At 42.2% G+C, this 27,765-nt stretch overlaps 5 protein-coding genes across 10 annotated transcripts in view; 3 read left to right on the plus strand and 2 right to left on the minus strand.

The window, feature by feature from the left end:
- Positions 1 to 27,765, plus strand: part of LOC116714596 (alpha-1,3-mannosyl-glycoprotein 4-beta-N-acetylglucosaminyltransferase B) — a 776,799-nt gene that overhangs the window by 577,619 nt on the left and 171,415 nt on the right. The window lies entirely within an intron of this gene.
- LOC116714591 (zinc finger MYM-type protein 1-like) lies at positions 1,028 to 5,449 on the plus strand. 3 transcript variants are annotated; one of them, XM_032555262.1, is made up of 3 exons: positions 1,028 to 1,276; positions 2,731 to 2,877; positions 2,979 to 5,449. In XM_032555262.1, exon 3 carries the CDS (start codon positions 3,275 to 3,277, stop codon positions 5,129 to 5,131), a length of 1,857 nt encoding a protein of 618 aa, XP_032411153.1. In that variant the 5' UTR covers positions 1,028 to 1,276; positions 2,731 to 2,877; positions 2,979 to 3,274; the 3' UTR covers positions 5,132 to 5,449. The 3 variants fall into 3 exon arrangements, with proteins under 3 accessions (XP_032411153.1, XP_032411154.1, XP_032411152.1); XM_032555263.1 differs by lacking the exon at positions 1,028 to 1,276 and having other exon boundaries at positions 2,685 to 2,877; positions 2,979 to 4,025; positions 4,369 to 5,449; XM_032555261.1 differs by lacking the exon at positions 1,028 to 1,276 and having other exon boundaries at positions 2,685 to 2,877.
- LOC116714599 (proteinase-activated receptor 4) lies at positions 5,885 to 10,956 on the plus strand. The gene is given in 3 exon segments (XM_032555275.1): positions 5,885 to 6,480; positions 6,900 to 7,921; positions 7,923 to 10,956. Coding segments are annotated over 3 exon segments (1,167 nt in total). The 5' UTR covers positions 5,885 to 6,383; the 3' UTR covers positions 7,971 to 10,956.
- LOC116714590 (zinc finger MYM-type protein 1-like) lies at positions 14,395 to 18,900 on the minus strand. 3 transcript variants are annotated; one of them, XM_032555258.1, is made up of 3 exons: positions 18,568 to 18,900; positions 16,967 to 17,113; positions 14,395 to 16,865 (listed from the first exon to the last, which is right to left on the minus strand). In XM_032555258.1, exon 3 carries the CDS (start codon positions 16,567 to 16,569, stop codon positions 14,713 to 14,715), a length of 1,857 nt encoding a protein of 618 aa, XP_032411149.1. In that variant the 5' UTR covers positions 16,570 to 16,865; positions 16,967 to 17,113; positions 18,568 to 18,900; the 3' UTR covers positions 14,395 to 14,712. The 3 variants fall into 3 exon arrangements, with proteins under 3 accessions (XP_032411149.1, XP_032411151.1, XP_032411148.1); XM_032555260.1 differs by lacking the exon at positions 18,568 to 18,900 and having other exon boundaries at positions 14,395 to 15,475; positions 15,819 to 16,865; positions 16,967 to 17,159; XM_032555257.1 differs by lacking the exon at positions 18,568 to 18,900 and having other exon boundaries at positions 16,967 to 17,159.
- Positions 20,380 to 25,970, minus strand: tmem150b (transmembrane protein 150B). 2 transcript variants are annotated; one of them, XM_032555286.1, is made up of 8 exons: positions 25,706 to 25,970; positions 25,524 to 25,587; positions 23,049 to 23,177; positions 21,711 to 21,770; positions 21,569 to 21,636; positions 21,202 to 21,332; positions 20,953 to 21,109; positions 20,380 to 20,876 (listed from the first exon to the last, which is right to left on the minus strand). In XM_032555286.1, the coding sequence occupies exons 3-8, from the start codon at positions 23,111 to 23,113 to the stop codon at positions 20,665 to 20,667; spliced, it is 693 nt and encodes a 230-aa protein (XP_032411177.1). In that variant the 5' UTR covers positions 23,114 to 23,177; positions 25,524 to 25,587; positions 25,706 to 25,970; the 3' UTR covers positions 20,380 to 20,664. The 2 variants fall into 2 exon arrangements, with proteins under 2 accessions (XP_032411177.1, XP_032411176.1); XM_032555285.1 differs by having other exon boundaries at positions 23,049 to 23,233.

The raw sequence follows: 27,765 nt of genomic DNA on the forward strand, positions 1-27,765 counted from the left end.
TCCAGTCAGGACTTTACGTCATGAATCCACATGCACTGCAGGTAGTAAAACTTTGATTAATGCTGGTTTTAAAACTAGTTAACTGGACTTGTAGCCATTATTTTGTGCCCATTGTTCTCAATGTAATTTTAAACATTAACATGGCAAATACTAATTAACTGATGAAGGTTAAACACACAAATGGTAAAGACGAAAAAACAGAATAACTCACCTCCACATCATAGTGCAGCAAATAAAGCCCCGTCCTTTTCTTTTTGTTACATCTTTTAAAATAAGCTCACAAACTTCTACTAAACCGTGTTGGTTTACTCTAAATTCACGTCTGTTTGGGGTTTTACGGGACTTCCTGTCTGGAATCTGAATGTCGGTGAGAGAAATCGGTTCATGTGGTGTGTTGCTCTTGCCTTGTGGCTGGACACACGGCCCGTCCGACCCGGTCCGACCCGATACACCTACGGTTTATTGTCTGCTAGTGTCTCAGGTTTGGAAAATCGGCCGACAATTCTAAAATCGTGTGGTGTGAACTGGACATTACACCAGTGGCGATTCTAGCCCAGTTTTAGGGGAGCATTAGCTTTAGCATCCCTAAAACTGTTTCTCAGCTCCCCTCAATCAGGTCGCCACCCGTCCCGTAAAATACCGAGTCGTCCCATATTTGGCCGTTAAATGTTTGTCCCGTATTGAACCGATACATAACTGTCCGATAGACACGCCTATAATACACACATCAACACTGAGTTTAACAATAATAACCAAAATAAAACACAGGAAATATTAAGGTCAGCTACATTGTTGTGGCGGGAGCTAAAGGACCCTGAACGCTACGGACCGACGCTGAACGTCACGGTTGCCTAGAGACGGACACTGCGCAGCCGCGGTGAGCTGCTTACGCTAAGGAAACGAGGAGGGGAGGGTCAGTGGAGCAGAGGCGGAGCTAGAGGGGGGGCCGGGGGGGCCAGTGCCCCCCCAGCCATCTGATTGGCCCCCCCAGCGGCCCCCCCAAATGATCGACATGTCACTACACCCAGTCATTCCTTCACAGTAGGTAGCACTATGTACCACAATGGGTTGTGACACTTGTGACTGTTGTGACTGCTCAAAAGCAGCAGGGGGCGATATGCACCATTTACGTTTATTGTGATACACCATTTGGACACAACAGAGTTGACCCAACAGAAGAAGAGAAGGAGAACCGCGAAGAGACGATAGAGAAATATTGTACAGCTAAGAGGAATACAGTCGATTTGACTCCAAGACGGATAATCTGACTTCAAAGGTAAGTTTTACAATGGTTTACTACTACCAATAAAAAAACCCCGTTAAAAACATTTTGTGCTCAGCCAGGAAATAGTTTCTGGTAGTTGAGTTACTACTATAAGTTGCGAGCATCAAGCTAACAATGCTACAGCTATAGACATACGTAGACGCCGACTTAGTGAGCGAGTCGGCCAGTTGCTATGATACGTCACGTCTGCCAGTCAGACTCGTAATGCACGCAGAAGCAAAAAGTATTGTAAAGACGCTGACGTGTTTCAGTGTGTTTACCACTCACGTCTGCCTGAACAATGTCGGGAGGATAAATACGGGAAGTAAAAAAAAAAGTATCCAACGTGGTGCATGTGTTATCAGACAGAATGGATCACGACATTCCTGATTATATGACCTGCCAAAATCCTCTGGTCTGTAATGCTCTTTCTTTCTAACAGCGATTTCTTATTAGCTCTCGCATTAAATAAAACTATACAGAATGAAAAATGTTAGCTATACTAAGAAAATAAAAATCAGAGTAGTTACTTCTGGCCAATATAATTACATGGGAAATATTTATTGGCTCAGAAGCTGTCGTTTGGCCACAAAGTCAAGAAATTCTGTTCATAAAATTGTGTTCTTTCTTTCTTACCTGTGAAAGGTAATGCTAATGGAGCCAGCTTGTACTATAAAATGAGTGAAAAAACTCCACACAAGTTCCCCACTGACATTTGCTATTTTTACTAATTCTTTTCTAAACATTTTCTATGAAACGGCAACACTTTGTTAGAGGTTCCGTTTCCCCTAGGAAAGGGCATGAACTTGTGACAATTTAATCTGTTACTCTTTTTGCTTTATTATGTTTTCCATGAAATGTTTAATTTATTTAAATTCTTATGTGTTTAGCTTTGTCATTTTCTTTTATGTTTTCTTTTATCTTATCGCTGATGTTTAGCACTTTATTTCAGCTCTGGCTGCTGTTAAAGTGCTTTATAAATAAAGTCGATAATGATCATGAACAAAAACAGGTTAGTCGGTCCAGTAGCTGAGAAGTTTGAATGCTGAACATACAGCCACAGTCTGTTTCCCCTGACCTACACACTGGAAGTGGGGATCTATTAACACTAAGTAATAGGAAGTGATACTTGGCATAACATGACTGGCTTGTTTTTTTTCCTAGGGTCAGTTGAGAATGAAAAGACAGGGAGGCAGGATAGACAGCTTCTTTATAAAAAGAAGCAAATCAGGCACAGATCAAACAGGGTTCAGCTCTGACATCAGCAGTCCTGGTAGCTCATGTCCTGAGAACAGTCACGAGAAAGAAAGTCTGGCAAACACCAATCCACCATCACCAGGTCAGAGTATCTACAGAAACAGTCAAATTCCTGCCCCGTTTTAGGTTATTTTTACTTGCTGGCTTCTGCTAATGTGTTTCTTTAATTGTTGGTTCAATTATGTTAATGTACTGTTTTTACAACGTAGTTCCATCAAAGGAGGAGTCTGAAAACACAGAAAGCTCTGCGCCTGACCAGGATGATGATGAGCCAGAAGGGGCAATTGCAGGAGATACCACTGATCTCTTCTCAGCAGTGTCCAGCACTCCTTTTGCTTTTCCAAAAGGACCCAGTGGTAATTTTACTTACACTAAGACCTGCTTAGTAGCTGCACAATTTACATGACATAATGATCATGTAAATTATGTGTACATAACCATTGTGTTTGTATTCCAGATATTTCAAAGTCAAAAGAACAGGGCCCTGTTCAGCCAAGTTTGACAAACTTCCCCAGAACTCAGCATGGAACAAGAAAGAGAACTTTTCACAGCTCCTGGTACAAAGACTATTCTTGGTTAGAATATTCTGTTATTAAAGACTCCTCCTACTGCTTTGCCTGTAGGCATTTTTCTTTGCCTAATGCACCAGATAGTGTCTTTGCTTCGCATTCCGGCTTCAGTAATTGGAAAAAGGCATTGTCCAAGGAGTCTGGATTTAAGCTTCACTCAAAGTTAGAGCACCATGTAAATGCAATGTATGCATGGAGTCAATATAAAAGGGCTAATGAGGGAAATACAACCATGCTAAATTCTATAAACACAAACCGGAAAAAAGTGGTGGAAGAAAACCGTTATTATATTAAAACAATAGCCGATGTTCTTCTTTTGACTGCAACACAAAATATTGCTCAAAGGGGTCATCGAGAGTCTGGGGACTCTAGAAATAAGGGAAACTTTTTGGCTATATTGGATGAAATAGCAAAGCATGATCAGTTAATTGAAAAAAAGCTTAGAGGATGTGCCAATGCAAAATACACAAGTCATCAAATCCAAAATGAAATTCTTCAGGGCTTAGCAGAGATGGTACAGACTGAAATCATAAAAGAAGTGAAGGAATGTGAAGTGTTCAGTGTTATTGCAGATGAAACAAAAGACTTGCAAAAAAAGGAACAAATGTCTTTGGTTGTACGATATTATTACAATGGTGTCATCCACGAAAGCTTCCTATGTTTCCAGGCAGCTGAAAGCCTTAATGCAGCAGGTCTTAGTGCAATGATCATTAGCTGTCTTGAGAAACATGGTCTGGACTACAGGAATAACCTAGTGGGACAGGGTTATGACGGTGCATCCGTCATGAGTGGGAAGCATTCTGGTGTATCTGCCAGAATTCAGAGCAATGCCAGATTTGCATTTTATGTTCATTGTAACGCACATTGCTTGAATTTAGTCCTTGTTGATGCTACCAAAGCAGTCCCTGAGGTCGTTGACTTTTTTGCACTTCTACAGCAGCTTCATAACTTTGTGTCTGGCTCTTATGTTCATCTGAGGTGGCTTGACGTACAGAAAGAGTTGTATCCAGCAGAACAACCCAGGGAGCTCCAGGCACTTTCAGATACGAGGTGGGCCTGCAGGTATACGGCATGCCGTACCATGAGAGACAGACTTCCAGCAGTTCTGAGATTGTTGCAGGATATTGCACTTGAAAGAAATGGCGAAAGAACAGTGGAGGCAAGGGGCCTGCTTCTTCAAATAGATATCCAATTTTTAGGTCTTTTGGTTACCTTTTGTAAAGTGCTTGGTGATGCCAAATGTCTTTCCGACATGCTTCAGTCCAGCACTCTTGACCTAGCAAGAGCTGTAGATCTAGTAGGTGCTCTTATAGACACTTTCCAGGACTACAGAAATGAAAAGTACTTTGATGAACTATGGAAAGAGGTTGAGGAACTTGCTGAGAAGAGCAAAATCAGTGTAAAAATTGACAGAAGAAATCCAAGATTAAGTTCAAAATTTCTTGACTCACTTGTAATGAGCACTATAGGACAGAGAAAATGTGATGACGAGGGCTTCCCCAGACCACTCTTTAATCAGGTGCTTGACTGTCTCATAGCGGAGTTAAAGAGGCGTTTTTCAAAGAAAAATTGTGAGATCATGCAAGGAGTGCAGTCCCTAAACCCCAAAAGTGCAACTTTCTTGAATGAGGAGCCTCTGATTGCTTTTGGACATATCTTTGAGTCAGATTTAGATGACCTGAAACATGAAGTGCACCAAATAAGGCGTTTGCTTGATCAGAGAATAAAGAGTGATTTAGGCACACCTTCTACTTTGCTTGATTTTATTCTGTTTCTTGAACCTTATAAAGAGGTTTTACATGAATTATTCAGACTTTGCAAGATTGCAGTAGTTAGTCCAGTTAGTACTGCTTCTTGTGAGAGAAGCTTTTCTGCTTTAAAATTAATTAAAAGTTACCTAAGGACAACAATGGCTGATGCCAGGCTAAGTCACATTGGAACACTTAGCATAGAGTCAAGGAGGGCACGGGGCCTCAACATGGATGACTTTGTAACATATTTTGCTTCATCTCACAACAACCGAAGGATTTTACTTTTATGAGTGCATGAAGAAGTCTTGTGTTTCTCGTCATGATTTGGGTCTTCACCGACTGGTACTTGTACCAATGATAGTTTAGGAGTCAGTACATTTGGTCATAGCTGCATTAAGTTTGAAAATAAAATGCACATGTAGCATCTATTAAATAACAGTTTCCATAACATACAACCTTCTTTTTTGAGATATTGTAATTGTGAACTGTGTGACACTGCATTCTCATTGTAAGTCTTGTCTTGTTACAATGGTGTCATTTAGAGGTTAATGTCCACTTATGCTTTGTGTGGCATGCATTGATAATAAACTGCAAATTACATGAGCAAATCTCATTTCATGAGTCTTTATTTATATATAGTATGTGAATGAAAGTACTTTTACTGTATTGTCATTGTCATAGTCAGTGGACCCCTTACAGATAGCCCTGGCCCCCCATTCGCCCCCCCAGAAATAAAAGTCTAGCTCCGCCACTGCAGTGGAGAGACCGGAGTTAAGGCCTTTTTCATCCAGTGTCATCGATAGAAAGAGAAAAGGACTGGAAGAAATGATAAATCAATCAATCAAATTTTATTTGTATAGCACATTTCAGCAGCAAGGCATTTCAAAGTGATAGAGCGATAAATTAAAATTAAAGCCGATAAATTAAAATGAGGTCGATAACTTTAATTTATCTCCGATTAATTGGTTTATTATTTATGGTGACAGGCCTCCGTAGGTTTCTTCTGTCGCCTTCTCTTCTCTGATGTGTGAAACCCAAACGGGCCAGCTAAAACTTGCTTTATGTCCTGAGCTGTGATTGGACAGCCAGGGCCTGGGGGCGTGGCTAGAGTGAGGCGACTTCCTGTTGAGTGAATAAGGGGAACTGGGCCAGCCCTCACATGTTACTGGCTGTTGTCTCTACCAGCACCGTCAGAGCAGAACCAGGGAGGAGAAAAGCCAACAGAACCAGGTCCGGTCCGCCTGAGCTGGGCTGCTAACCGGTTCTGACCCGAGTCCTTCACAGCTGTGGCAATACGTGTGGATCAGAGGGAACGGCTGGACTCAGAGCGGTCCTCACAGAGACACACACTCCCCTGACACACACACAGTCACATCTGGAGAACATCAGCAGAGTGGGCGGTTCTGGTCCCGGGCGGGTTGGCTGGATCGGATCAGACTGCTGCCAGTTCTCACACTGAATCAGCTGCTTCCCCGTCTGGTGGTTTCTGGGACCGGTTCTGGTCCGGTAGCTCTCAGGGGAGGAGGAGTGTGCAGCAGAACCATGAAGCGTCTCGTTGGGACTCTGCTGTTGGTGTCCGTCCTGCCGTCCCTCTGCAGCTTCTCTCTGCCTCCGGACACCGAGTGCGGCATGTCCTACCGTAAGTCTGCTGCTGTCCTCTGCACTGCCGGACAGCTGGACACTTCAAACCGACTCTACGATTATTTTTGCAGTTGATGGGAAGCTGAAGTAAAACATCTGAACTCATTTCTGAGTTTGAAAAGCTGATAGCAGGAAGCTTCCACGGCTGTAGAGGCTTCAGCCAGAAACTCTGAGGTTTGATTCTGGTTTCTGTAAACAACCAATGTTTACAGTATCTGACCACCCGACCTTCAAACGCTTCAACGATTTTACCAGCAAATTATGACAAAGCAGCAAATTATGACAGCGCAGCAAATTATGACAGAGCAGCGTCTGCTGAGATGGAACGTCGTCAAGAAAACCAGTTAAAGCTTTTCAACTGGTGTGTGTTCTGGTCTGTGCAGGTCTATAGTTTGCTGTGTGTTCTGGTCTCTGCAGGTCTACGAGCCTTCCGGGTGACCACCAGGTGTAACCTGACCACCCTAAAGGAGAAGCAGGTGAAGGAGATCCAGGGTTTGACCACCAACCTGCTGCTGCCGATCATCTACCTGTTGACCTTCTGCATCGGTCTGCCCACCAACCTGTTGGCTCTCTGGATTCTCGTGTTCCGGACCAAACGTCGGCCGTCGACTGCGCTGCTCATTAACCTCACTGTGATAGACTGCTTGCTGTTCCTGGTTCTGCCGTTTCGGATCGTCTACCACTTCCGGGGGAACCACTGGGAGCTGGGGGAGCCTCTCTGCCGGATCGTCATGGCGATGCTTTACGGGAACATGTACAGTTCGGTCTGGTCCCTGGCCTTCGTGGCTGTGGACCGGTACGTGGCTGTGGTTCACCCATTTGGCGCGAAGAGATTGCGCAGCCGGCGGTGGTCTCTGGGCCTGACGGCCGCGGTGTGGATGGTGATGCCGGCCGCCATGTTGCCTTTGCTGCTGTCCCGGCAGACTTACCCTCTGGACGACCCCAACATCACCACCTGCCACGACGCGCTGCCCGAGAGCGTGCAGGAGAACTACTTCCTGCCGTACTTCGCCACGCTGTTCACCACCTGCTTCCTGCTGCCCTTCATCGTCGTGATGTTCTGCCACGGCGCCGTACTGCGCACCCTGCTGGCTGAAGGCAGGAAGTACTGTCACGCCATCGAGGTAACGCTTCTGATGATACTGGTGTTCGTGGCGTTCCTGCTGCCCTGTAACATCCTCCTGATCCTGACCTACAGCGACAGCTGGCCGGACGGTGAGGACCTGTACGTCCACTACATGATCAGCCTGGCCTTCAGCACCTTCAACAGCTGCTTCCACCCCTTCGTCTTCTACTTCGTCTCCAGAGATTGCAGAGAAAGAACTAGGAATGCTCTGTGCTGCATCCCTGACATGGAGGACAAACCGTCCTCTCGGGGGACACACACCTCCTCGTCAGCGGGACAGAGGTCAAAGGTCACTCTGCTGGCCATGAAAAGTCTACAAGGGACGCCTGACCCAGCAGCCAGAGGTCAACATGATGACATGACGGTCAGCTGATGCCGGACCGCTGGGCCTCCAGATTCTCCTTCAAGTAAAAGAAATAGTTATTGGATTTTTTATTATTGAAACAAAACTGGAGAAAAAAAATGTTTTCTGTGTCAAAACATTTTGTACGGAGCAGCGCGCGCGTCCATCCTGAACCTAACCAGAGGCGTAAATACAGGAGGGCTCGGGGGTCCGGACCCCCAATCTTAGGAAAGTCTAGAATTGTCCCCTCCAAAAAAATAATTGAAGAAATTTTTACATTTAAATAATATCGATATGAAAAGGCAAAAGAAACAAAGAACAAAAAAAATCTGCCATTTATCTCAGAAAAAATAATAATTAATTTTTAGGTCCCCCCCATTATTAGAACAATGGTTCAATCCAAAGTGTGGGAGGACCAACAGCTGAACGGTACCGGCTCCGTTAGAGCCGCTGGAGGGAGGAGCTAGCTGTTAGCTGCTAGCTGTTAGGTGTTAGCTGCTAGCTAGCTGTTAACTGCTAGCTGTGGCTCTGCAGCACAAATAAAAACCCTCCAGTCAGTAAATACTTCAAGCAAAAGACATGTAAACATTTTATTTACTTTCACTGCTCAATAAGAAGAAACTCATAAACAATAAAAATCATTCTGCAGTTTGTTATTTCATTACTTTGACTGAATCATCATAAGCTGCCTTATTAGCAAAACTGCTACACTGCTTTCATAGATTTAACCTTTGACCTTTTTTGTCAAAGGCAGCAAACATCTCATTCATATTTAGCTCTTTAACTTTTAGTTAATCAGAAGAGTTTGAAACTGGAGGAGGGTCTGAGGAAGTGAACCAGCTCAGAGTTGGAGCCCAGAACAGATAGAAAAAACTAAAGTTATGTTTTTATTTCTCACTGTCCTCAACATAGAGCCTTTAAAACCACAAAATAAAATCAGAATATTTTTCTATATAAACCCTGGTGCTTTAAATGTTACGTTTAAATTATGATATTCCCCAGATATTCATTTCTATCTAATTATTAGTTCTCAGCCATCCAGGACATGACAAACTAAAAAAACGCTTATAAATAAAGCAACTTAACAAATTTAAATAGCCTATAGCTTGTATTGAGAACCATTCAATAAATCAATGTTTATGATGAACTTTATTAAGAGCAGTTACTCATTAAAGCTTTTTTATTCAGAGCCTTAAATGTTTGTAAAGGCGTAGCAGAAATTAGATCAGACTGAACAAAACTTGTATCTACGCAACATTTGAATTTTAGTTTTATTTCTCTGCAGGCAGTTTAATAAAACTAGCTTTACTAGTCATTTTTGGTCCTGCAGCTTGAATGTAGTTTAAAACTTTTTAAACTAGATTTTACGTTACATTTCACTGGAACTTCTCCAGAATTGGTCTTAAATGTTCCTGTTGATGTTCCCCCAATAATGAGATGGGATTTACACCCTTGACCCTAACTCCTATTGGTCACTTTACTTTAGTTTATTTTCCGCTCTTTCTCTAAGCTAACTGAGACTGTGCAGTGGACCTAGCTAAAAATGAATAACCGGCGTTTGACCCGTCCTCTGCGCGGTTCTGGCGGGTCGCTGCTTTAACAGCTTTTGGTTTGTTCTTGTGGTTTCGCTACCTGAAGAGCTGACGGGTCAGCCGGCTGGCTGACCGTGGCGTCTGCCGCTCTGCCTGAACATGACCTAATTCTGCCGGAGGGTTAAACAGTTAAATCTAGTCCAAACTTTCCCAAAGAGAGTAGAAATGAAGCATTATTATAAACATGATCATTTTTACAAATAAAAATAATAATATTTTGTATTATTATTATTATTTACTTTGATGACATAATAATATTGCATAACACTGTACTTTCACAGTACAGTATTATTATTGTATTACTGTTGTTCCTTTCACTGTAATTATTGTGGATTTATATATTCATGGATGTTATTGGCTTCTCTTCATGATGTTTGTCAGGTAAATATATTTCTGTTTTCCTCCATCATATTCTACAGAACCTGTTAAATAAATAAGATGTGACAAAGGTGGAGATGTGTTTATGTTTGTATAAGAAAGTTATTGAAAATAAAAAGTCCTGTCTGAGCCGCTGCTTTAGGCCCGGTGCATCATGGGATGCTGCGTGTTGCTGTGGTTATGAGTCGGGTTCAGGACCGTACGCTCCGGGTTACGTTTCTGTTTGTTAAACTGAAATAACAGCAGCATTCAAGAATCACCCGCTCTTGAATGAAACCCAGAACAAACGGTGTTTCCTCTCAGAACCGGACGGTTGGAAGACGTTTGTTGACACGGACCGGTTCTGTTTCACTGAATCAGAACATGAAGCGGTTCTGATTCTGATCAGCAGACATTTGGTTACAGATCAAACTTCACAAAGTGAAGATGAATGAACTCCGCGGTTCGTCCCTTTGTCCCAACAGTTTCTGCTCTGACTGATGAGGAAGACGAAGACCCGCCGAGTCAGGAAGTTCGTCCATATCTGATGGAGACAGGAAGCTGCAGTCATCAGTCACACAGCAGCTTTAACAGAACCAACAGGAACCAACAGGAACCAACAGGAACATTCTTTAAAACATGTCCGCCGTCTCTCCGTCTGCCACAGAAAACATTTGCATTAGAGACCAATGGGGTTTTATTTACCTGAGACCTTCACTGTGGTGCCGTCTCTGGAACAATCCTGGTCCAACTGAACTTTATCTGTGAAGACACAGAGACGTCCGTTCAGAGACCTGACCTCATGTAGAAAGCAGCGTACGCACAAAAACGTATGTATAAAAATGAACATGGTGTCAAAGTTTGTGTAACCAAGGCGACGCAACAAGTTTCTCATCGGAGGACACACAACGGAAACCTGACAGTGAAGAGTTGGAGCAGAAATGTCCAACAGTGACGTCATCAACGCGTTACTCTACTCTGACCCCTTGTAACGTGTAATCTAACGCGTTACTATTTACAATCCAATAATCAGATTAAAGTTATGTATCCAAGTCACTGTGTGTTAATATTTGTAATGTTTTTAGTAAACACACATTGTTGCTTCCTTCTCTTTCCTTGGGGAGTTACGTTTGGTTTAACACCAGCGACAAACGATGGAGGGAAAAGAAAGATGCACATTTTCTAACTGATGGATTTTTCATTGAGTAATCAAATTACTTTTCAAAGTAACTATGCCGTCGCTGCTCATAAATTAATATATATCATATGTGTGTTTATGTCTTATGATCTCAAGGTGGCAAACTGCCCAAAAAAACATCGTCTTCATTTCCTCTTGAACAAAATGGCTCCCGTCTTTAATCAGCATCATTCCAGGATGAACACTAAACTTTATGGTTTGCCAGATAAATACTCTGCTAGCACACAAGCTACCAGATTCTGATAGATTTTATTGGTCGAAATACATTTGATTATTGGTCAAAAATGCGTTGATATCAGTTGACTGGAAATTGACCTGATTCTGCCTCTTGTAAAGTAACAAACAGAGTAAATGGGTCTCAGCAGGTTTGAACTCAGTTCAGCAGTTTGACCAACAAAAACAAAGTCTCAAAATAAGTTTGGTTCTTCTTGAACAACTCTCTACATCAGTGCAACAGTTTGGCCACAAACATAATTAAAATGATGCTTTTCAGCTCTAACAGCTCCTCTCTCATAACTCCGTCTCTCTGTCCAGACCTGCATTCAGCTTCATGTTTCACTTTCCAGTCAAACAGGAGCCACGGCTCTCAAAAGGCTGAAAAACACAAACTAAATGTTTTTCTCTCCTGTCATTTTCAGCCACAAACATTTCATTACAATATCTACAGTTCTGTTTGTGTCTCTGCCTCTCTGATGTTCCTGCATGGATTCATGTCTTTACAGACTCTACATTGATGTGCAGAATCAGAATCTGAACTAACTAAACATAAACTATGTTTCATCAAACAGAATCTTAACAACTGATTTTCAGGTGTTTACATTATTATACATCTCAACTCTATTTACTGCAGAATCCATTTCTTACTGTAAAAGTTTTCACTTGTTTATTTTAAAACCTCTCCTGTTCATGTTTCTTAACATTACTCTTATAAATACTGTTTATAATACAAATAACACAAATATTGGAAAAAAATCAACCTGACATCCGTCCTCACCTGTTGTCCTTTCTGGTTCTAATATCATATTTATGTCTTTACATCCTGAAGCTCCACCTGGATCATCAATCTCTTCACTTATCGTAATAAAATAGTTTAGTTTATTTAGGAAGTAATAACATGTTAATGCATATTTCAATAAACTAACTGAAGACCTGACCTGAGCTTCCTCAGCATCCTCACCTTTCTTCACTATTCTAGCACTAATATAATATAATATAATATAATATAATATAATATAATATAATATAATATAATATAATATAATATAATATACATGTTAAGTGGTCTGAATGTGTTGCTCACATTGACTTTACACTTTAAAAAGCTCATGTTGCAGCTTCTTCATCTCATTGTGATAAAATAAAACAGTTTCTAGAGTAACTAACTTTTAGACAAAGTTAGTAAAATATTGGACGTGTGATTATTTCAGAATTAACATGACTTAATATGAATATAATACTATATATGAATGTAAACTGACAACAAGATGTTATTGCTGGGTTTCAGATGGCGTAGCATCAATCAATCAATCAATCAATCAATCAATCAATCAATCAATCAATCAATCAATCAATCAAATTGTATCTGTATAGCACATTTCAGCAGCAAGGCATTTCAAAGAGCTTTACATCATAACAAACACAGAAACACAAAGTCAATCATCATAAAATCAACAATAAAACGACATTAAGTCGAGTTCCATCGTTAAATTTGTAACAAATAAAACTCTAACCAGGTGGGTTTTTAGTCGAGATTTAAAAGAAGTCAGTGTTTCAGCTGTTGTAAAGTTTTCTGGGAGTTTGTTCCAGATTTGTGGTGCGTAGAAGCTGAATGCTGCTTCTCCTTGTTTGGTTCTGGTTCTGGATGCAGAGTACCGGCGTCACCCAATGCAGATGGAGGGCAGGAAGTAAATGCAGCCTTAACTTCTGTTGATCCAGCATCAAAATGCCTGAAGTCGGAGTCGTACCGTTGTTCCAACCGTTCTAATAGAGAGACAGATAAGCGTTATTTTTGTTTCGAAGGGAGTTCATTTTGGATCAACAATCTACAATCTAAAACCAGGAGGTGTGACAACTAACAACGCCAGAGTTGGCAGCCACTTTCTAACAGGAAACTATCACATCGTTTAAATTGTATTCTCAGATGTTTTATTGGACAGTTATTTAGAAAGACAAGCATTCATATGTAAGGTAAGATATATTATTTTTATGCCCTAGTAAAATAGTTAAAATAGTTCAGGTTAAATCCTGCTAAAATGCACCATCTGCTGGTAAAAAGTTGTATTGCATTTACCCTAGAAAGAGCGGGGTATTATGGGTAATCCTCACAACCATGAGGATCACTGACGAGGTTACGCGTCTCTGCTGTCATAAATATTATTTATGACATAAATAAATATTATTTATGACATAGCAGTCATATTTTATAATTTCCTCCGTATTTGGAGGCCTTGAGTCCTCGACGCGGCCGTCGCGGGTTCGACTCCCGGACTCGACGACATTTGCCGCATGTCTTCCCCCCTCTCCTTCCCTGTTTCCTGTCAGCCTGCTGTCATATAAGGGACACTAGAGCCACAAAAATACCCCCTGGAGGGGTAAAAAAAAAAAAAAAGAATGTCACAAACACAAAAACACACACCATGTGAAACAACATCACAAATACATATAGGAAACACACAAAGGAAAAACTAAACAGCAGCGACAAACAAAACAACTGAAATACTTAACGGTAACGACTAGAGAGTTTAATCAGTCGGCCGCCACGGCTTCTTTTCACAGGAACGGGTTGAAACTGAAACAGACTCTCCAGATCGACTGCTACCAAACTGTCCACCTGAGGGGACAAACCAGCTGGAAGGGGACAACCTGGAAGAGTTTGTAAAGAAACTGGGGGCCGACCACGGCGAGGCGGCTGAGCCAACTGGGTCCCTGGTAACACTGAGCTGGCTTCAAACGGTCCACCAAAATACTCTCCTGATTACCCCCCAACTCCACCAAAACATCCTTAGGTCTCCAAAACACGGAATGGACCATCGTAAGGAGGCTGAAGTGGTGAGCGGTGTGAGTCATGGCGGATAAATACTGTACATACTCGGCAGACATCAGGTCCTTTGGCACAAACACCTGAGGAAGGCAGTGATGTGCTGCCAACGGCAGTGGCGGAGCTAGACTTTTATTTCTGGGGGGGCGAATGGGGGGCCAGGGCTATCTGTAAGGGGTCCACTGACTATGACAATGACAATACAGTAAAAGTACTTTCATTCACATACTATATATAAATAAAGACTCATGAAATGAGATTTGCTCATGTAATTTGCAGTTTATTATCAATGCATGCCACACAAAGCATAAGTGGACATTAACCTCTAAATGACACCATTGTAACAAGACAAGACTTACAATGAGAATGCAGTGTCACACAGTTCACAATTACAATATCTCAAAAAAGAAGGTTGTATGTTATGGAAACTGTTATTTAATAGATGCTACATGTGCATTTTATTTTCAAACTTAATGCAGCTATGACCAAATGTACTGACTCCTAAACTATCATTGGTACAAGTACCAGTCGGTGAAGACCCAAATCATGACGAGAAACACAAGACTTCTTCATGCACTCATAAAAGTAAAATCCTTCGGTTGTTGTGAGATGAAGCAAAATATGTTACAAAGTCATCCATGTTGAGGCCCCGTGCCCTCCTTGACTCTATGCTAAGTGTTCCAATGTGACTTAGCCTGGCATCAGCCATTGTTGTCCTTAGGTAACTTTTAATTAATTTTAAAGCAGAAAAGCTTCTCTCACAAGAAGCAGTACTAACTGGACTAACTACTGCAATCTTGCAAAGTCTGAATAATTCATGTAAAACCTCTTTATAAGGTTCAAGAAACAGAATAAAATCAAGCAAAGTAGAAGGTGTGCCTAAATCACTCTTTATTCTCTGATCAAGCAAACGCCTTATTTGGTGCACTTCATGTTTCAGGTCATCTAAATCTGACTCAAAGATATGTCCAAAAGCAATCAGAGGCTCCTCATTCAAGAAAGTTGCACTTTTGGGGTTTAGGGACTGCACTCCTTGCATGATCTCACAAGTTTTCTTTGAAAAACGCCTCTTTAACTCCGCTATGAGACAGTCAAGCACCTGATTAAAGAGTGGTCTGGGGAAGCCCTCGTCATCACATTTTCTCTGTCCTATAGTGCTCATTACAAGTGAGTCAAGAAATTTTGAACTTAATCTTGGATTTCTTCTGTCAATTTTTACACTGATTTTGCTCTTCTCAGCAAGTTCCTCAACCTCTTTCCATAGTTCATCAAAGTACTTTTCATTTCTGTAGTCCTGGAAAGTGTCTATAAGAGCACCTACTAGATCTACAGCTCTTGCTAGGTCAAGAGTGCTGGACTGAAGCATGTCGGAAAGACATTTGGCATCACCAAGCACTTTACAAAAGGTAACCAAAAGACCTAAAAATTGGATATCTATTTGAAGAAGCAGGCCCCTTGCCTCCACTGTTCTTTCGCCATTTCTTTCAAGTGCAATATCCTGCAACAATCTCAGAACTGCTGGAAGTCTGTCTCTCATGGTACGGCATGCCGTATACCTGCAGGCCCACCTCGTATCTGAAAGTGCCTGGAGCTCCCTGGGTTGTTCTGCTGGATACAACTCTTTCTGTACGTCAAGCCACCTCAGATGAACATAAGAGCCAGACACAAAGTTATGAAGCTGCTGTAGAAGTGCAAAAAAGTCAACGACCTCAGGGACTGCTTTGGTAGCATCAACAAGGACTAAATTCAAGCAATGTGCGTTACAATGAACATAAAATGCAAATCTGGCATTGCTCTGAATTCTGGCAGATACACCAGAATGCTTCCCACTCATGACGGATGCACCGTCATAACCCTGTCCCACTAGGTTATTCCTGTAGTCCAGACCATGTTTCTCAAGACAGCTAATGATCATTGCACTAAGACCTGCTGCATTAAGGCTTTCAGCTGCCTGGAAACATAGGAAGCTTTCGTGGATGACACCATTGTAATAATATCGTACAACCAAAGACATTTGTTCCTTTTTTTGCAAGTCTTTTGTTTCATCTGCAATAACACTGAACACTTCACATTCCTTCACTTCTTTTATGATTTCAGTCTGTACCATCTCTGCTAAGCCCTGAAGAATTTCATTTTGGATTTGATGACTTGTGTATTTTGCATTGGCACATCCTCTAAGCTTTTTTTCAATTAACTGATCATGCTTTGCTATTTCATCCAATATAGCCAAAAAGTTTCCCTTATTTCTAGAGTCCCGAGACTCTCGATGACCCCTTTGAGCAATATTTTGTGTTGCAGTCAAAAGAAGAACATCGGCTATTGTTTTAATATAATAACGGTTTTCTTCCACCACTTTTTTCCGGTTTGTGTTTATAGAATTTAGCATGGTTGTATTTCCCTCATTAGCCCTTTTATATTGACTCCATGCATACATTGCATTTACATGGTGCTCTAACTTTGAGTGAAGCTTAAATCCAGACTCCTTGGACAATGCCTTTTTCCAATTACTGAAGCCGGAATGCGAAGCAAAGACACTATCTGGTGCATTAGGCAAAGAAAAATGCCTACAGGCAAAGCAGTAGGAGGAGTCTTTAATAACAGAATATTCTAACCAAGAATAGTCTTTGTACCAGGAGCTGTGAAAAGTTCTCTTTCTTGTTCCATGCTGAGTTCTGGGGAAGTTTGTCAAACTTGGCTGAACAGGGCCCTGTTCTTTTGACTTTGAAATATCTGGAATACAAACACAATGGTTATGTACACATAATTTACATGATCATTATGTCATGTAAATTGTGCAGCTACTAAGCAGGTCTTAGTGTAAGTAAAATTACCACTGGGTCCTTTTGGAAAAGCAAAAGGAGTGCTGGACACTGCTGAGAAGAGATCAGTGGTATCTCCTGCAATTGCCCCTTCTGGCTCATCATCATCCTGGTCAGGCGCAGAGCTTTCTGTGTTTTCAGACTCCTCCTTTGATGGAACTACGTTGTAAAAACAGTACATTAACATAATTGAACCAACAATTAAAGAAACACATTAGCAGAAGCCAGCAAGTAAAAATAACCTAAAACGGGGCAGGAATTTGACTGTTTCTGTAGATACTCTGACCTGGTGATGGTGGATTGGTGTTTGCCAGACTTTCTTTCTCGTGACTGTTCTCAGGACATGAGCTACCAGGACTGCTGATGTCAGAGCTGAACCCTGTTTGATCTGTGCCTGATTTGCTTCTTTTTATAAAGAAGCTGTCTATCCTGCCTCCCTGTCTTTTCATTCTCAACTGACCCTAGGAAAAAAAACAAGCCAGTCATGTTATGCCAAGTATCACTTCCTATTACTTAGTGTTAATAGATCCCCACTTCCAGTGTGTAGGTCAGGGGAAACAGACTGTGGCTGTATGTTCAGCATTCAAACTTCTCAGCTACTGGACCGACTAACCTGTTTTTGTTCATGATCATTATCGACTTTATTTATAAAGCACTTTAACAGCAGCCAGAGCTGAAATAAAGTGCTAAACATCAGCGATAAGATAAAAGAAAACATAAAAGAAAATGACAAAGCTAAACACATAAGAATTTAAATAAATTAAACATTTCATGGAAAACATAATAAAGCAAAAAGAGTAACAGATTAAATTGTCACAAGTTCATGCCCTTTCCTAGGGGAAACGGAACCTCTAACAAAGTGTTGCCGTTTCATAGAAAATGTTTAGAAAAGAATTAGTAAAAATAGCAAATGTCAGTGGGGAACTTGTGTGGAGTTTTTTCACTCATTTTATAGTACAAGCTGGCTCCATTAGCATTACCTTTCACAGGTAAGAAAGAAAGAACACAATTTTATGAACAGAATTTCTTGACTTTGTGGCCAAACGACAGCTTCTGAGCCAATAAATATTTCCCATGTAATTATATTGGCCAGAAGTAACTACTCTGATTTTTATTTTCTTAGTATAGCTAACATTTTTCATTCTGTATAGTTTTATTTAATGCGAGAGCTAATAAGAAATCGCTGTTAGAAAGAAAGAGCATTACAGACCAGAGGATTTTGGCAGGTCATATAATCAGGAATGTCGTGATCCATTCTGTCTGATAACACATGCACCACGTTGGATACTTTTTTTTTTACTTCCCGTATTTATCCTCCCGACATTGTTCAGGCAGACGTGAGTGGTAAACACACTGAAACACGTCAGCGTCTTTACAATACTTTTTGCTTCTGCGTGCATTACGAGTCTGACTGGCAGACGTGACGTATCATAGCAACTGGCCGACTCGCTCACTAAGTCGGCGTCTACGTATGTCTATAGCTGTAGCATTGTTAGCTTGATGCTCGCAACTTATAGTAGTAACTCAACTACCAGAAACTATTTCCTGGCTGAGCACAAAATGTTTTTAACGGGGTTTTTTTATTGGTAGTAGTAAACCATTGTAAAACTTACCTTTGAAGTCAGATTATCCGTCTTGGAGTCAAATCGACTGTATTCCTCTTAGCTGTACAATATTTCTCTATCGTCTCTTCGCGGTTCTCCTTCTCTTCTTCTGTTGGGTCAACTCTGTTGTGTCCAAATGGTGTATCACAATAAACGTAAATGGTGCATATCGCCCCCTGCTGCTTTTGAGCAGTCACAACAGTCACAAGTGTCACAACCCATTGTGGTACATAGTGCTACCTACTGTGAAGGAATGACTGGGTGTCGTGACATGTCGATCATTTGGGGGGGCCGCTGGGGGGGCCAATCAGATGGCTGGGGGGGCACTGGCCCCCCCGGCCCCCCCTCTAGCTCCGCCTCTGGCCAACGGGGCGAAAGATCTAGATTCCCCATTTAGAACTGTTCTACTGCCCTGGGAATCAACCGAACCCACTGGACCTGGCAGAAATTCCCCTGGTACCCTCAAAGGCTGGCCCAGGACCAACGCAGCTGAAGAAAACAGCAGGTTCTCTTTTGGATCCGAACGCAGGCCCAACAGAACCCAAGGCAGGCGATCTGTCCAGCTATTATCCCCCATCGAGGCCCGTATTGCTGCCTCCCAACGTTCTCTGAATACCTGGTTAGAAGGTGTTTTTCCTCATGTCCTTGTAAATGTAACCAATAATTTGCTGACAGTTTCATCCTTAAGCCTTAAGTCCAGTAGCATTTCTCTGGCTATCACCTGCAGAGCAGGAATTGGAGACGTTCTAAAAGCACCACAACATTTCCTGAGCGCTTTAGTTTGGATTCAATCTAAATCTAATAACAAAGAATTTGCAGCTGACTTATAAACAATACATCCAGAGTCCAACACAGATTGAATTAAAACATCAAATATTCTTTTCAAAGATGTGCTTGATGCCCCCAATCATTCCCTGACAGACATCTCAAAATATTAATACCTTTTTTACATTTACCAATAATCTTCTGTATATGTATCTTAAATGGAAGTTTTACATCATACGTCCAGGTACCTTATGATATTTACCTGCTTCTATTTTTGCCCATATAATCTAAGATCAACTGCAGGATTAACCTTTTTCTTCTCAACAGACAAATGAATCCCCCATTCATGTGACCATTTTCAACCCTATTAATTGCTGATTGCATTCTATTTATTAGATTATTAATATTGCCTCCTTTCAGCCATAAAGCCCCATCATCTGTAAATAATGGTTTACTGATTCTAACATCGAAATAAAGCTTTGAGCCGGTTGGGTTTTCTGGATCTTCTTGGGTTTTACTCAGAGTTTTGTAATATTGAGGCTCTAGCAAAGCGTCGGCTAAAATAAACCAGCTGGTTTCTCTCTGACTGAATCCCTGTTGCTCTCTGTGTCATTAATGCCTTGCTCAGTGGCAGGAAGCAGCGGATTATACATCCCTCAGTATGAAGTCCATCTCAAACGTTTTATACTTTTAATTGGACTCATGCGCATCATTTGTAACCATTATTAGATTTCTGCCATGTAAATGCTGCTACTTTCTACTTTGTAATTTGGTGTTTCTGCTAATGAGGTGATGATGAATATCTGGGATTTATGTTCAAAAACACGTAAAAACAACATCATTAACTTTATCACCGACATGGCTCTAATATTTTGTTTCTATTTATATATGTTTCCTTTTTTGTGGGGTCTCCCATCAGTTAGAGAACCTGAGAATTATCCGAGCTTTTCCTGCTGCAGGCCAGCAGGTGGCGCCAGAGCCTGATATGAACTTGTGACTTTTGAAAAGAAATCAAAGACAGAAGATTATGTATAGAGAAAGAAAGAAAGGAGGAGAGAAGATTGAATTTAATTTTATTGGTAGGGACAGAGCATTAATTCATATTTTTGTAAATGTGCCAGCGTTAGCCAAAAGGTTATTTTTCATCTGTTGTCAGACAGAAATGGCCACCAGGAAGTTTTTCAATGATTTCATCAGGAACCAACAAACACAGGATGAAGGTGAGCTTCAGCTAAAACTGGAATTGGGTCACTTCAGGCTGCAGTGTGAATGCAGCCTTTGACCCACAGAGACCAGATCCTCCACGCAGGGATGTTTCCATGGTAACAGAGAGACGGGTCGTCAGAGCGGCGTTGCTGACTCTGAGTCTCCTGGTTTGTACTGAGGCCCGGCGGACCCGTGGGGTCCACAACCCGAGGACTTTATGGTGAGTTTGCATTTAATGTCTGCAAACTCAAACACAAACAGCGGGTAGAGCAGGAAGAACAGCGTGGCCAGCGTCCACTCACAGATGGCGGCAGCGTGGTAACGATGTGAGTGATGGAAGCCCACCACTGGAGAGACGGGTCAAGGACAACATGGACCAAACACACACCTGCTGGTTCCTGCGGTTCCAGACAGAAAGGATACGGCAGCAGAGCAGAACGCTGCAGACGGAGCAGAGAGCGAATCCGGAAGATTTCAGGATCCGGTTGCTGATGAGGAACAGCTGGATCCAGAGGTAGGCCAGGCCACCAGCAAACCCCAGAAACGCACCGATGTAATGAACCGATTTGATAGAAGAGACCTGAAACCCAAACAGACACAGGAAGCAGAGTTCAGTCAGAACCAGCAGGTTCTCTGGATCCTCAGAGGTTCTGCTGGGCTGGAGTCCCGGACCTGGAAGTTTCCGGTGACGGATAATCCCACGGAGGAGATGATTCCCAAACTGAAGCTGGCGATGTTGAGACGGCTGGAGCACTTTGGACAATCCTTCAGATGTCGGAACCGCAGAGTCTCGAATGTCAGAGCTGCAGAGAGACGAAGCGTTTCATCTGAGGAGCAAAGTTTCAGCAGAGCTGCTGCTGAAGTGTTTCCAGCTCTAACTGCAGAAATACAGCACTCAGTCCAAATCAACCAATCAGAGCCAGGAGGAAGGTCTTAGCGCTGTCAATCACGCTCACATACACGCCCCTCACAATGAATGAACCGAACTGGTCTGAACTGGGTGATCTGGATGTTTTCTCTGTAAACTGGATCTTCTTACCGAGGACGCAGCCGATGTTGCAGACCTGAGAGAACCAGCAGCTAGCAGGAGGTTTGTCTCCACACGTACTGACAACAGGAGCAAACGTCATCATCAACCACCAGGCGGCAGGACGTTTCATCCAGAGACGTTTCCTACAGACCTGATGTACGGAAAATCCTCTGTCAGATCCACCGTCCCACTCAACCAGGCCACTCCAAACCTGAAGGACGACATCATCACAACATGAATGCAGCACAGCTACAGGTGTGATTCCATCCACTGTCTGCATGCCCAGAAGTAATTTGGGTTTTTAGTGACTGATCTGAATATCGAGGACTCAAACGCAGCAGGAAGGAGGCAGAACCGTCACAGAGGCAGTAAGATATTCATATGAAAACCCGAAGGAAGGTTCAGGAACGGATGATGGAGAATCCAGCAGGGCGAAAGGGGAAGAAGACCTGAAATACTGAGGGAGAGATGGAAACAACAAAGGAACAAAGAGCTAATGACAGGAGTGGATGCAGCTGGGGAAGGGAGCAGCTGGAGGCAGGCTGAGGGAGAGGAGAAACAATCAAAGCAAGGAGAGCGAAACCTGAACAGACAGCAGAAACAGTGGAGGGAAAAAGTATCTGCATGTTTGTGGCACTTCAGTGTTTCAGAACATCCAACCAATTTAACGATTGGTCAAAGACGACACAAAGAGACAGAATGCAGTTTGTAAATGAAGGTGTTTATTATTAAGGAAGAAAAAATCCAAACCTACAAGTTAAACCTGTTAAAACAAAACTGATCTGTGGTCAGTGAGAATCCCAAGACTTTTAAAACATTCAGAGGAGGATGAGACAAAGGTTGGACTGTGGAAGGATTGTCAGCTGGGCTGGTTTTAGCATCCAGCCACAAGAATATCATTTCTGTTTTCACAGAATAAAGGACACCCTGTTGCACAGAAAGTAAGTGCGCCTGTGTTCCACGTGTCCTGTTACATCTGGAGCAAAAGTCAAACTGCCTTTCAGAAAGAGAACCTGATGGCAACAGTAAAGCACGGTGGTGGCAGTGTGACTGTCTGGGATAAATGGAACCATGAATCCTGCTGTCCACCAGAAGACGCTGCAGCAGGTCGGCCTCTGCTTCACATCAGCAGACGGAAACTCGATAAACTCGATAACGTAAGTTTCCAGGCTGTTTATCATCTACCAACATGAAGGTTTTGGAGTGGCCTAGTCAAAGTCTATGACCTTCAAAAGGGCATTGATTTTATAAAATCTTCTAATGTGGCTGAATTAGAGCAATTCTGTAAAAATGAGTGGTGCAACAGCTGGAAGGGAAAATCACTTTTTCACACATGAACATTTCGGTTTGGACTCTTTCCAGGCAGAACTTTTTATCTTCGTATAGAAACTAATTCAGATTTTCTAACTTCACATCAACAGAAACATTTAAATGTTTAGCTTCTGATTGAGGCCAGCAGTGATGAATGAAGAAGAAGAGGGAGACTCACACGGCCCAGATGCCCAGGACGCCGTTCAGGCCGGCCAGGACGGGGACGGCCACCAGAGGACCCATCTGTCCCGGATCCGGAGGGGCGGAGCTTCAGAGCGCCGCTGCCGATCCAGCAGGACGGAGCAAACTGAGAGAAAAGTTGCTCTTGATGAGTTTCTTCCTATCAGTTTAGTAGAAACTGTCCTGAAACAAAAACATTTCAACACAACTAATGGATCCAAACATGTAGCCTCCATGTTCACCTGCTGAAGCTCATCTGTTTGACCTGAAGGCCTTTGGGTCAGAACCGACTTCAGCTGCTGCTAATTAGAAGCAAGAAATAAGGAGAGAAAGGAACAAACCAGAAGTCCCAGTAGAAACCAGCTGAAGAACAAACAGCAGAAAGAATCGAAAGGATTTTAAGAGATGAGGTTTTCCTTCCACCAAGTCTCTGCACAACAGAATGCTGCTGCTGGCGTTCTGACTAAAACCAGGAAGATAGAGCACATAACACCAGTTTTAAAGTCCCTCCACTGGCTCCCTGTAGCTCAAAGAATAGACTTTAAAATACTGTTGTTAGTTTATAAATCACTGAACGGCTTAGCACCACAATACATTAAAGATCTGCTGTTGTTGTATCAACCTTCCAGACCTCTCAGGTTCTGGTTCTGGTTCTGCTCTGCATCCCCAGAACCAGAACCAAACGAGGAGAAGCAGCTTTCAGCATCTATGCACCACAAATTTGGAACAAACTTCCAGAAAAGTGTAAAACAGCTGAAACACTGACTTCCTTTAAATCTCAACTGAAAACCCACCTGTTTAGGATTGTATTTGAAATGTAATCAATTACAAATTTATTGATGGAACCTGAATTAATGCTGTGTTTTGATTATTGATTCTATGTTGCTTTGTGTTTCTGTGTTTGTAATGATGTAAAGCACTTTGAAATGCCTGCTGCTGAAATGTGCTATACAAATAAAATTTGATTGATTGATTGATTGATTCGTCCTCCTTTAATACCCCAAAGAGCCGAGGGAGGAGATTTCTGAGAATCCATCACCTGATTCCTCAGAAAGTTTTAGGAAATGACAGAGTGAGAGATCGCCACTCATACAGCATCACCAGGTGAAAGTTCAGAATTCAACACTCTGACGGCTGAATGGGTGAAACATCTGGTTGATGTGTTCGCCAACACCCCGTCCTCCACCCGCAACACCCCGTCCTCCGCCCGCAACACCCCGTCCTCCACCCGCAACACCCCGTCCTCCGCCCGCAACACCCCGTCCTCCGCCCAGGTCCCGGCCTGTTTGTTTTATGCTAATGTCAAGGATGCTAACGTCTCCAAACCAAAACCTTCTCTGGGGAGATGGGACCATGATCTGGTTCCTCTCTGCTCTGAATATGAATCTCTGGTGAAGAGACGACCTGCTGGGAAGATGGCTGCTAGGAAATGGTGACAGGGAGCAGAAGAGGCCCGGCAGGCTGGTTTGAAGCAACTGATTGGATCGCTCTCTGCCAGCCTCATGGAGATGAGGCCATGACTGACATGAAGCTCTGTGTGGAGCCTTTAGGGAAGGAGACGGGGAACAGAAGCAGCTCCAGTCCAGATTAGAGACAGAAGAAAAGAAGAACCTGGAGGACAAACTGCAGGAAGATCTCAGGCAAAAGGAGGATCAGATGGACGGAAGCCTGGAAGGAGCAAAAGAGCCGAAGACATTCAGACTGGTTCAGACATCCCACCTTCCTCTGACCCTCAGCTTAAACTGGTGATGAACTGGTTCAACTGGTCTGAACTGGTTCAACTGGTCTGAACTGGTTCAACTGGTCTGAACTGGTTCAACTGGTCTGAACCGGTTCGAACTGGTTCAACTAAGTTTGTCTCCTCTCCTCTCCTCACCTCTGGAGATATCGATGCAAAGAAGGGTTCTTCATGAAACCAAGTAAATTTTGACCATCATGTTGGGAGAACAGAGTGTCTTCAGTCAGAGGCTTCTTCAGATTTGCTGTAACACAGACTGCTACAGGAGCTCCTTCCTGCCAGCAGCATCTACAGTAACTCTGAACAATCTGAATTAATACGAGCTACCACATTTAATTCCTCTTTGGAATCAATAAAGTATTTTTGATGTGACTGTCCTAGATCAAACCCAGTCCTCTGTCCTAGTCCAAGTCCACCGCCCCACACACATACAGCAATGGGATCCAGTTACTCCGTCCGCCTAAACGTTAAGGTTATAAATGACATCTGGTGTCATTAAGGGAGGCGACTGGAAGTGGCAACCAAAACAAAAGAGACAAAGGCAGGCAGTCCGCCCTCACAAGACATGCAGGCTGGGCGGAATAAAAACAGCAACTTACTGACTGCACCCAAAAAAGGACAGCAGGAGACAGTACACCCGAAACTATAAAAATATTAAAATCTCAATAACAAGACACTTTTACTTACAATTTATTTGAATTATCAAAATATAATGGATAAAAAACAATAAACTACCTGAGACGACGTCACGCTGTCATCAGCTGAATGATGTAGAAAAACCTTAAATCCTGTGAGGCCACTGCAGCATCCAGACACGCAACACATTAAAAACATTAAAAACATTAAAATATGAAAACATTAAAACGGCACTGAGTTTCAGAAAAAACACCAAACCAACAAAAATCGTGATTTCTTACCACACACTCCAACAGCCCAATCAGAGCTCTGCCAGGTTTCTGCACCAACACCTTTATATGCACCATCTTTAATCTGAGGGTGGAGCCAACAGGTGCCACTGGTTACACAAGTTCACCTTCAGAAATCTGGTAGCGAAACTCTAGTCTCCAAAAACATGATTCTTAATTATTTGGGCACCAGAACACAGGACATGCATGGGATAAACCAAGCAGCACGGAGGTGGAAGTGTCATGGTTTGGGATGCTTTCATCTCAGCATCACAGAATCCACCATGAATTTCACCACATCGCTGGAAAGAATGAGACCATCTGTCAACAAAAACAAAATAAAGTTGAAGAAAAATAAGAGGAAGCAACATGAGTGTCTTCCAGTGGCGGACACTGCTAATTAAGAAGCTAGCTGCGCTAACCCTAACGCACTAATCATAAACATGTTATGCTAACGTGCTATACCAACATGCTAACGTGTTATATCAACATGCTAATGTGTTATATCAACATGCTAACATGCTATACCAACATGCTAACGTGCTATACCAACATGCTAACATGCTATACCAACATGCTAATGTGCTATATCAACATGCTAACATGCTATACCAACATGCTAATGTGCTATACAAACATGCTAACATGCTATATCAACATGCTAACGTGTTATATCAACATGCTAATGTGCTATACCAACATGCTAATGTGCTATACCAACATGCTAATGTGCTATACCAACATGCTAACATGCTATATCAACATGCTAACATGCTATATCAACATGCTAACATGCTATATCAACATGCTAACGTGCTATATCAACATGCTAATGTGCTATATCAACATGCTAATGTGCTATACCAACATGCTAATGTGCTATACCAACATGCTGATGGAGAGGAAAACAAGCATCAGTGGATTTGAAATCATTTACTGTAGAACTACAGCGATGAACTTTAAGAAATCAGGCTGTTTTATTTGGAATAGAAAAATGTGACCTTGGTGATTCAGAACTTTTAGGTGTTAACTTTATTATTTACAGTAGATCATAATAAACAAACCTCATTTCCAGATTTTCTCATCAAGTTCTTAAAGTCAAGTTTAAATGCTGAAGCCTTGTTATTGCGCAATAGCCAGCCCCGCCCTAAACCTCACAACTCCCATGGACCGACTACTGACCAGCTCTCCGTCTAACAGGTCCGGAAAATCTGTAAACCTTCGAGTCTTTCTCTGAAGCAGGTCTAGGAGAGATAATCTGTCTAAGCTGGTGTCGAGAGAGATTCATCTAGCTTTAACTGCCTACAGTCCAAGACTTGTGACTCTTTTCAGTTAAGAAGCAATCAGCTGAGTAGCATAATTTCAATTACCATCTTGCTAACGGCAGCTCTCCTGCTATCAACAACATGCACTTGTTACAGACTAGATAGTTTTTAGTGGCTCAATCTAAGCCCCAAGGTCATTATTTTACCAACACTAAAGGAATTTCTGAAGCCACCACATTTCTAGAAACATGTTCATAAGTTTTACACTAATTATGAGAACCATAAAATAATAGATGACTCAATTAATTTCACTATCCACAAATCTTATTAGTTTTAATGCATCTTTATTAAGCAAGCTTTTAGCAGGGGTAAGTGACAGATTAATGATCAATGATTACAAATTAAGAATAAAAATTAAAATCATTATAAACCACCTTCATTCTATCCTAACTTCTTTCCCTAAACTGTGTCACTAGTTTACTGAGCGAAGCTTTGGGGGGCAGTTCAGCTCATACCCAGAGGATGGACGATCTCGGCAACAGGAAACTTTAAATGTCCTTGCTCAGAGTCTTTGTATGGCTAATTCCTCTTCAGAATGGAAACAAAGCAGAACTGATTGTTGTCTTCCGAACACTCAGATCTTCATCACTCAGTGACCTTTATCTTTTCTCCAAGTCTGTTGCAGTAACCTTGAGATCTTTGGGTTGAGGCAGAGCAGCGGTTGAATCAGGAACCAGGGCTGAGGGTCGATGGCTCTTGTTGTGACAGCTGAAGGAGGAACAGCTTGTCCTGCTCTCTCCCGTCCTT

This window comes from Xiphophorus hellerii, chromosome 23 (assembly GCF_003331165.1).
Source record: "Xiphophorus hellerii strain 12219 chromosome 23, Xiphophorus_hellerii-4.1, whole genome shotgun sequence".
Lineage (NCBI taxonomy): Eukaryota > Metazoa > Chordata > Actinopteri > Cyprinodontiformes > Poeciliidae > Xiphophorus > Xiphophorus hellerii.

Excerpts from the sequence above, each read along its gene's own strand:
- tmem150b (XM_032555286.1), bottom strand. The coding sequence starts at position 23,113 with ATGGGTCCTCTGGTGGCCGTCCCCGTCCTGGCCGGCCTGAACGGCGTC. Across the intron at positions 21,771-23,048 it reads GTCCTGGGCATCTGGGCCGT|GTTTGGAGTGGCCTGGTTGA; the intron begins GTGAGTCTCCCT and ends GTCGTCCTTCAG. Across the intron at positions 21,637-21,710 it reads GAGGATTTTCCGTACATCAG|TACGTGTGGAGACAAACCTC; the intron begins GTCTGTAGGAAA and ends TCCTGTTGTCAG.
- LOC116714591 (XM_032555261.1), top strand. The coding sequence starts at position 2,703 with ATGTTAATGTACTGTTTTTACAACGTAGTTCCATCAAAGGAGGAGTCT. Across the intron at positions 2,878-2,978 it reads TTTTCCAAAAGGACCCAGTG|ATATTTCAAAGTCAAAAGAA; the intron begins GTAATTTTACTT and ends TTTGTATTCCAG.
- LOC116714590 (XM_032555257.1), bottom strand. The coding sequence starts at position 17,141 with ATGTTAATGTACTGTTTTTACAACGTAGTTCCATCAAAGGAGGAGTCT. Across the intron at positions 16,866-16,966 it reads TTTTCCAAAAGGACCCAGTG|ATATTTCAAAGTCAAAAGAA; the intron begins GTAATTTTACTT and ends TTTGTATTCCAG.